This window comes from Poecilia mexicana, unplaced genomic scaffold (assembly GCF_051168715.1).
Source record: "Poecilia mexicana isolate PSO_F unplaced genomic scaffold, ASM5116871v1 scaffold_9, whole genome shotgun sequence".
NCBI lineage: Eukaryota > Metazoa > Chordata > Actinopteri > Cyprinodontiformes > Poeciliidae > Poecilia > Poecilia mexicana.
In genome coordinates this window covers 8,531,942-8,541,750 of record NW_028263378.1, presented here as the reverse complement: position 1 = coordinate 8,541,750, position 9,809 = coordinate 8,531,942, and the positions used below count along the sequence as shown (strand labels likewise).

General features: G+C 37.7%; 1 protein-coding gene across 1 annotated transcript; it reads left to right on the top strand.

The window, feature by feature from the left end:
* The first annotated feature begins 2,569 nt into the window (after window positions 1–2,569).
* Window positions 2,570–7,877, top strand: LOC106925789 (uncharacterized). The gene is made up of 6 exons (XM_015000285.2): window positions 2,570–2,712; window positions 4,164–4,337; window positions 4,450–4,678; window positions 4,772–4,939; window positions 6,226–6,339; window positions 7,532–7,877. The coding sequence occupies exons 1-5, from the start codon at window positions 2,676–2,678 to the stop codon at window positions 6,317–6,319; spliced, it is 702 nt and encodes a 233-aa protein (XP_014855771.1). The 5' UTR covers window positions 2,570–2,675; the 3' UTR covers window positions 6,320–6,339; window positions 7,532–7,877.
* Window positions 7,878–9,809: the final 1,932 nt, after the last annotated feature.

Here is a 9,809-nt window from a genome sequence, read left to right as displayed (position 1 = left end):
TTTCACCAAAGTTTGTGAGTGTTTTTGAAAACAAGCAATCCACAAATAATGTTTTTACCTTTCGGCTGATAACTAGGCAGCGGTGTGTTTACAGTGGGTGGCTGTTATAAGGCGCTTCTCTTTAGCCTTGGCTCAGACTTTCCACACATTCAAATCTAATATCTACAATGCCATTCTTACACCTAATCCAAACAATCTAATTCCACAGCCACTATAAACAAAACGTCTCAGGAGATCCTGGCCTGTGGAATGAAGACAGAGAGGTTCCTGGCATTCTGAGTGGTTACTATGGGATTCCACCACAGCACGTGTGGCGGGACAGCCTCTCTCGACAGACACAACAACATGAGCAACACAAACATCTGAGCAGCTTCCCCACCCAAGCCTCAAGGTGTCCTCTTGGTTACCGAGGACTAAAATAGCAACACTAAGCATCCTTTTATAAAACACACACACAGAAAATTCACACACAATAACACCAGAGGACTCTAGGTGGAACGAAACAAAACTCATGGAAATTTTTCGTAAAGAATCTGAGGAGACACATTGTGATGACAGATGCCATGAAAAATACGTAACATAGAGAGAAAAAAAAAAGCATAATACTTTAATTACACACCGTTTAATGTCTGTCATGATTTGTTACCACATTACTGCTTTATGCCACATCACTATTTTTAGACAACTTCTCATCATTTAACCGTATTTACACATGAACCCAATTATCAATCCTTTGCAATCATAAAATTGGACTGGCACGCAAGGGACTCACCTATGAAACTATAACATCATTTTTATCTGATAATAATTTAGAAGGTGGTTTCTCATGGGGTAATGTAATTGGACCAACGTACGAATTTATCCCTGAATTTGTCTTTGGAGAGAGGGACTTTAATCCTGATTTAATATAGGAGTTCTTGTTGAAATACTTACTCTACTGAACAGAGTGAAGTTTAGCTTTTAATTACATATTTTACAAATTACAAAATGATATAAGTGTGTTGAATTGTTATTCCAGAGTGATTTTAGCTTTTGTACTCAATCTTCTTCAGAGTAGACGTCCAGTAAATTGGAAATTCTTCTTTTCATATGGTTTTACACTCTCACACACCCAATCATAGGACGTATTTTATGATTCTTCTTGTTTTATGATCACTTTTAACCCTGTACAAAGTTCAGCCATGTCTCTGGGCTGCAGCCAATCACTAAAACAAACATGTGGATGCATCTTTATTGTCAAATAAAATGTTGTTTGTGCGATTTTGTGCTTGATTTGTTTGTTTCCTCATTACTGTTTGATTAATGTCTCCATCCCTTGAATACAAAAGCTAAATTTTTGCCACCGTGAAGAGTTTCTGGCTAAAATAGAGTTTGTGCTCTTAAAGACAAATTCCCTGATGCTTTTTGTCACACTTAAATGTTTCAAGTCATCAAACACACTGGAATTTCCGGCATAAATACAAAAACAAAACGTCCTGACAACATAAAATAGAGTAAAAAAGTTACACATTATCCCCTGATCTAAAGAAATTCTTGAACAGATAAGAAACAAAGTCACTGTCATTTATTTATTTGGAAAGAGGTACAGCTCAGTTTTTATGGCTCCAATGAAACACAGTGAGAACAATAAGTGGTGAAAATATGGAATATGGAGAAGCGAGCCACCAAAATTACTCCTAAAGGGCATCAACAACTCATCCAGGGTCACACAGAAACGTCAGGTCAGTTTTTATGATTCACCAGAATGTAAAGAGAATGGAAATCTGTAGGAAAGTACCAGGGTAAAAAAGCACCGGTGACCAAAAAGAGTACAAAACACTTTCTCATATTTGCCATAAATCAACTGGATGATCCCAAAGACGTTCAAGAAAAAAGCCTAATGACTGACCAGCGAATAGCGAAGCCACTCGGTTTGCTTCCTGTTTCAAAAAAGAGAGATTTTTTTAGGGTGACATTCTGTCAAAGTCCAGCTTTAAATCCTTTTGAGGTTATATGACTTTCATATTGAAAAAAACGCCAACGTGACTGAACTGAAATATTTCTGTAAAGCCAAGTGGACCAAAATTATTTTTGGAAATTCTCTTGTTAAAATAACTTGACATTTTAAAACTGCTTTTTGTCTCTATGTGTTACTTTTGTCTGGTTATATAATTTATTTGTTGATCTCAAACATTTTGGTGTGACAAAAAAAAAAAAAAAGACAGAAATCCCTTTTCATCACACTGTGACTACTCAACAGGAAGTACAATTAAGGCAGTTTAATGATTAGAGACATGTGGAAAGAAATTTACCAACATTTACAACAACCACTTCTGTTTTCTAATGGTGACCAGAATAGAGCCAGAATACATCCATCTGTTTAATTTGTCCCGGCCTCATTCAGTCTAATTATTCCCAGTCCTATTTCAGGACATTTGGTGTAAAAATGTGCTACCAAGTTCAAGTTGATCATTAAACACATGCGTTTCTTTTCGTGTCACACACACTCACACCCTTCTTTTCCCCCCGGAGTTTTGTGGCAGGCGTTGCTCTATAAAAGCTGCACCTAGTGGAAGCAAAGAGAGCAAACTCCATCTGCAAGCGACTTACATTCCAGCACTCACACACACATACACACACAGTCAGACACAGATTAGTGCAGGACTGTCATACGCAACACACCGTCTTCCTGGGATATGAACACTCTCATCATCATTTCTCTGCTGTGCATCGGTAAGTCTGGACTTGTACTTTAATTCTGTGTGCCGGAAGTTAAATTGGTAATGTGAAAGGAGCATGCGGGTGAGAGAAAAATGTGAGTCTTCGAGTGATGACTTGTCAGGGAGGAATAGAGAATTTCAGGTATTTTAGGTAAAAAAAAAAAAAAAAAAAAAAAAGGTTTGTGAAATACACATCTGGGTCTAATTATGTCAACGTCCAACCGGAAACAACGATTTAAGACGCATTATTCTTATTTATTAAATGTTGTTCCTCATAGAAAATGTTTATTTTTGAATACAGACTGATAATGTTTCGCACTGCTCTCATTATTTTTTGTAGAGAACTATTCACTGTCATTTATATTCATTGATTATTGATGATATTTGAAAGGAAAAAACTATGTTATTTTGGTGATCATTGATTTTTTTAGCTAAGTTCTCAAGATATAGTATTTACTGAAAAGCACACATTTTATAATGTAAACATTTATAATGCAACAAGAGTCCTGTTTCCTTTTCACTTTGTCACAACAAATACAAGTGACTACAATTACGGTTGACAAAATGAGGAAAGCAAAACTCTATCAAGATTAAATTGGCGTTACTTTGTTGCTGCCAATCCAATTTCTAAATGTCAGCTTCTTTATCTTGTCGAAGAAATCAAATATCCCTTTACAAGAAAATCAGGTCCCATTTTGAGTTCAGTTCAGACAAAATTCAATTCAAGTCTAGAAATGTTATAGTGAGATTCAGAACCAGTTCAGTTGATCAAAAAATACCAGCTGGTAATAAGTGAACTATTTATGTAAGCTTATTGTGTTGACTCACTGACACTGAAAAAAATACCGAGCAAGCATGTGGGGACAGTAGAAAGGAAACATTCCAGTCTGAACTACAATCTACTGTGGCAGGAAAGGCGATTAGAGATAAAAAAATATATATATACACGTACAATAATAAATAACAAAGAAAACAAAAGTCTCGTCTAAGGAACAGAAAAAAAAGAAGAGCGCACAATCAGTTTCTCCATGTTGGAATGGGACAGAGCTAAACAAAGATGCACTGGGCCAGGACGACTTTCTATTGACAAAAAATGAGAGTGAACAAAAGTAATTACAGCAACATTTCTCTCTATGGGTCATTCTTTTATTAGACACAGAAATAATGACAGCAATTGCTCCTTCTGTTAGACAAGTGAAGAGACATAGACATTGGGCCAGGGGTACTTTCTATGGAGATAAAAAAAAGGGAATTAAACAGCAGGAACAATTAAATGTTGCATTTATTCTCTACATTTTGCAAAATTATTTTCTGGTTAAGTAGCTATGTTATGTTTCAGTTTTGTTGTTTGCTGTTTTTAGGGTTCAGTGTCTTGAAAAATTAAAAAACGTCTAACTACTTTTTAAAATGTCTTTTTACTTTTGTCTTTGATCTAACCCTGTGTGCCTTTCTGTGGTTTTGCAGTCATCTGCAGCGCTCTGGGTGCTCAGGGATCTGAGGACACATACTCAGGTGAAATAGCCAGAGTGACAGCCAGTTCAGCCTATGGGGAGCTCCACCATCAGCCACTGAACGACGACGATGAACTGGAAACAGAAGAACCATCAGGACAAGACCACAGATACATGATCGACCATGGTATGAAACGATAAATCAGTTTCTTTCTTTGAATGTCACTGATCGATTTTTACTTTGAGTAAAACTTGAAAATTTTCCAACTTGACAATTTCCTTACTGTTTCCCTTCACAGAGGCGCACGCTGATAAAGACGAGAGGAGGAAGAGGAAGGGCAAAGGCAAGAGGAAGAACAGGCAAAGGAGCAAAGCCACCACTCCGTTCAACCCGCAGCACACCAACATCACAAGGGGGCACAGATCCACTCTCACCTCAACTCAGGACCCCTGCACCTCCACCCACCTGGGCTTCTGCATTCATGGCTACTGCAAATACATAGAGGGACTGAAAGAGCCGGTGTGCATGTGAGTAAAGCTCAAATCAAGTTTCAGATAAATAATCGTCACAAAAAGGATTCAAAAGCATCCATTGGCTGATTGGTTGTCTCTGTTCTGCAGCTGCATGAAGGGCTATGATGGAGAGCGCTGCGGCATCCAAACTTTGGGGTCATTCATACCCCCTACTCAGAGCTACAATACGGATCTGGTGCAGACGGTTCTCGTGGTCATTGCAGTCGTCCTGTCGGTCATCAGCTGCTGTGCCATCCTGCTCATGACCTGTGCTCAGTAAGTCTGAAAGAATCCTACTGACAAATGACACATTTTGATGCAGCAACCCAGAGTTCAGTGTATGGTCATTTACCCAAGAGTGTAATTAGTAAAAAAGTGCATGACCCTGAGGTGTGCAAATCTGTTCATTTCCTTGTGAAAAAAAAAAGCTGGTGGTGATTTAAAGTTTATTGCAAACAAAGAGTGATAAGAAATGAGTCCCAAAGTGTTTGCTTACTCAGTTTATTTGAAAAGGTTGGGGATTTAAAAGTTAAAAGTGTGTTCCAATATATTGGAGAAAAAATGTAATAGAGTTGTAAAATTACCATCTTTTGATTGTGAAAACTTTCTCAAAAGAAAAATATAAACTCTTCATTTAATAAAAACGAAGGACAGCAAAAAAAATGTAATTCACTATTAATTAAGCTATATTGTTGATTTATCATGCAAATCAGACACATCCTTATTTGTTTTCATTTTTTCCTGATGCTTGATCATTTATTTAGACATTTCCAGTAAATATGTAAAACTAGAACTGATAACAGCATGATTACCATTATTGGCTTCTGCAATTATTTGAAATAATTTTTCACCAAACCTAACTCTTGACTGACACCGGCATGGAACAAAAAGAAAGAAAAAAACTCTTTGCTCCCTCGAAACTATAATAGGGGAAGATTACTGACTACCATCCACACCCATGGATCCCAGCATAACACACATTACAATTCAGATATTCTGCCCAGAAACACTTCCTGGCGTATTAACATAGTGCCGAATGAAAACGCACTCTAACACACCCAAACACACCCACTCAGTGCAGGGATTGCTCACCAAACTTCAAGGATGGACTTTTCCAGCTTCCGTGACTTGTAGTGAAATCTATCATTTCACCATAAATTAATATCATAGCAACTATTAGTCATGCTGAAATGAAGATTAACTGTGCTTAGTGTCAGTTTGTGTCAGGTCCTAGAGTTCCTTATCGATATCCAACCCAGTAAAAAGGATCCACTGAATGCTGGGCTGGCTGCTCTTCAGGATATTACACAACAGAGCAGTAAATACTTTACAAGAAAATTATTAACTTTCTTAGATAGGATTCAAAGAGAAAGAAGAATGTATTTCTGAGAAACAAGTTTCATTTTTGATCAGAACACCTGAAAAGAAATATCGGTTTGGGGTCAAAGACATGTAGCCTGCATCTCAGAACACCTGACATCTGCATTTCTTATTTATTTATTTTTTTTACCTTCACAACACCTACAATATTTTTTATGTTAATTTTGAATATCATTTTGCAGTTACAGGTCACATAAAAACTTCCTAGCCTCCTATCTTGGATCTGGGTCAGAGCAGGAGAAACTCCAGAAACCCGCAGGTGACGTTGTCGTGTGAGGGCATCAAGTTACAAAGAGGTGGGTGGTACTCCAGTTTTGTCCTACTTGTGAATTGTTGATTTAAAGTAGATGATGCATCATTTATTTATTTTTTTACAAGTTAGAACCTCAGAAGTGTAGCATGGATTTGTATGCTGTTCTCTTTATTGTGATGCCCCTAAATAAAATCCAGTGGAACCAGTTGCTTTCAGAAAGTAGCTTGTCCATCTGTGGGTGATTTCATCTTAGTCTAACTAGGTGTCAGGTGATTTAACAGCTTCAACGCATAATGAATATAATTAATTCTTCATCAGCCGACTGCGCGTCGGCTATTAAGGAGAAACAAAAGAATGGGAAAAACATTTCAGTCTCTAAATGTGCAAAGCAAAGAAATACCACCAAAAATCTTGCAGGTGTAACTGTGGTGAAATCGAGAATCAACAAAGTATTGACTCATACACATTACACATACACATTGAGCTGCCCCATATGATTTTGCTACCCTTTGTTTGGCTGCATAGTCACTAAATCAAATTCTAAGAAAGGGATGTAGCTGGTTTTATTTAAAAATAAAACCAGACCTTTACCAAACTCATCCTGTCCAGTTCACTTGGCCATCTTGGCAGCGCTGGATGAAGAGTATGTAATCACGCCATCCTGTTTTTGCTCTCCTCTATGTTCCTCTGATCTATCCACTTCAAAGGTATCCAAGTCTGTCTAACCTCTTCTCACGTGACCCTTAAGCCAAACAGGAAGGAGTGGTGGCAGGGAGAACCCTTACACTGTTGTTGTTGTTGTTGTTGTTGTTGTTGTTGTTGTGAAATGCAGCCTGTTGCATGATGCAAAGAGGCATCCCCACTGGGGGAATTAGTCGGCATTAGCATGGGGTGTTTCAGCCTGCGCCGTCCATGCAATGCATTCCAGCGTAAAGGGAAACCACAAATCAGAGCGTGCAAATTCACCCATGCGTCCCAACAATAGCACTACTGACACACTTATTGTGCATGTGCACGTTTTGCACACCCAAACAGATCCTGCAGGCAATGAATCCACACTGGCACAAAGACTTCTCTTTACTTTGTGATAAATGCTGAAGAAATGAACAGGAAACTAACTTTTTTTAGGGTCAGCTGTGTCTTTAGTAAAATGTCAAACAGTAATAGTGACATAGTTTTTGATCAAAATAGTTTTCTCAACATATTTCTTTAATCTCTTATTCCTTTTTCCACAGGCAATGAAATAAGAAGAGGAGTCCAATGACTGGGGATGGCTGCATTGTGCAAAATGCAAAACTATGTAGAATTTAATTTATTTAGCTTGAATATTTATTGCTTACAACCTAAAATGTGTGTGTGTGTGTGTGTGTGTGTGTTGTATTATTATAATTACAATGTCATGTGTGAGCGAATGCTGAGCATTCAGCCTTTTATTATTTTGTAGTTTGGTTTTATTTATTACACTGCATTTGTTATAGGTCAACAATTCTCTCAAAATGTAACTATCTCTTGAAAAGTGCTAGAATTAGATTTCGAATAAAGTATCTCAATGTTACATCAAAGTGTTTCATTGTCCACGTATTCTATCTGTTTGCTGTGTTTTTTTGTGTTTCTGGAAGCACATGTCTCATCAGACCACTCATGAAAACAGTGTTGATGTTAAATGTTCAGAAGATAAAAATAACCTTGAGGAAGGTTCTCAGAAAAGCCACCTCTGAGTAATTCTGATAAACACCAGTGACCTCACATCTAAAGAATTACAAAACAAGCTGGATCTTATTCAGAAGAAAGACAAAGAAAATGAAGTCTGTCTTTTGAAAAATGTTCTTTGAAAGATTCCCATACTGTTTTCTGGGAAAACAAAGTAAATTAGGAATACATGTTTTCTAGCTAATTGATGGGTTTTGTTGGGGTGCATACATATCAGAGTATCATATGCAAATTACTTAGCATTTATCCAGTTATGCTGTTTGACTTATATTACCTGTAATGGAATAAAAAGTCTAAGAATACAGCTTTGTGGAACCCAGTAAACTGCAATTGATCATAGAAATTGGCTCATTTACTGCAGAGTGACTCCATACATAACTTCTAATTTACTCAAAAATCAAGAGTGCAATTTTCACCTAACAGTTTACACTATAACAGGTTGATAGTTACTTGTAAATGGTTGATTTTAGTTACATTTTCCTGCAACTGTTGGCTCTATTTTCTACAATTTTACTAAATTTTAAGGTATTCAAATCCTTCACATAAATTTAAATTTGACCCAAACACAGTGTAATCAAATTAAGTTCATAATGCCAATTGGTAGAGCCTGACATGACATGCGGACGTAGAGCAAACCACAGACAAACAAACAGCCTTACAATGGCAGAAGTGGTGAAACTCAATGCTTTAGCCAAGACATTGAATCATTTTTGCCTTATCAGCCAACAGTGAGGCAAAGACAACAGGCAAGAAAATTCTCTGAAGCGTCCTACATCAGTTCTGTAAGGTTATTAGCTGGAAACAACTGAGAAATCAACGTTGAAGCCCAAGTTTTTCGCAGTCAGAGGAAGAATGAGGGGCACAAAGTCTCATTGGATGTGAGTGTGAAAGCTGTGTCGGACGCATTTGTGAGTAATAACTTAAATAATACAAGCTTGTGAAAATCTGCCTTTAGGAAAATGCTTAGAAATAATTAACATAAAATGGTGCTTAAATGTTAATACCGCAGTTACTGCAGCACTTTTTCACGCTGCCAGAGCTGCCATTGGAATTCACACACATAAAATCAAGCATAACTACCTTCACTTATTGGTCTTTGATTTGACTATCACACAGTGTCATCATGACGAAAACACGGCATGCTTACTAGCAGTTACCTTTGTGCAGAGGAACATGTGGTAATTGCGTTGATCAGTTTCATTCAACTGGACATGAGGTGAACCACAGGCCTTAATCCATCTCTTACATTATTCCAGACTCCGTTTGGGTTTTGGAAATGCAATGAATTGTATTCCGCCCTCTACACCCTCTGGGTAAATGCTGTTGGAACTGCATGTTCCCCACTGACAACATTTGACAAGAATTTGCTATTTTTTTCCTCAAATTCTCTAAGATTGCAGCAGGTTACCCTGGCAATGTTGACGGAACTACATTTCCTGTAGATGAAGGACGTGTACTTGATTGGGAGAAATTGCGACCACTGATTGGTCAGCTGATGACAAACCTAAAACGATTGACAGGTGACGTCATGTCTGAGCAAACAGAGTAAATGCAGCAGAAGGTTACTCAAAAACACAGCCAAACTAATAAACAGAGACACTATGTAGATCAAATTCAGTTGGTCATATTATGCTGACGTGGGCAATGGCTTTCTTTGGCGTCTGCAGGTTTTCGGTTGCCTTTGTTTCCTCTCACAACCTTTTAATGTTAGTTTTACTGACAAGTAGGAGTTTTAATGTTCCTGTTGGTTTGATGTCAGTTTCTGTGTTGACCCGCTGATGAGCCTGAAACCTGTTTGAGGTC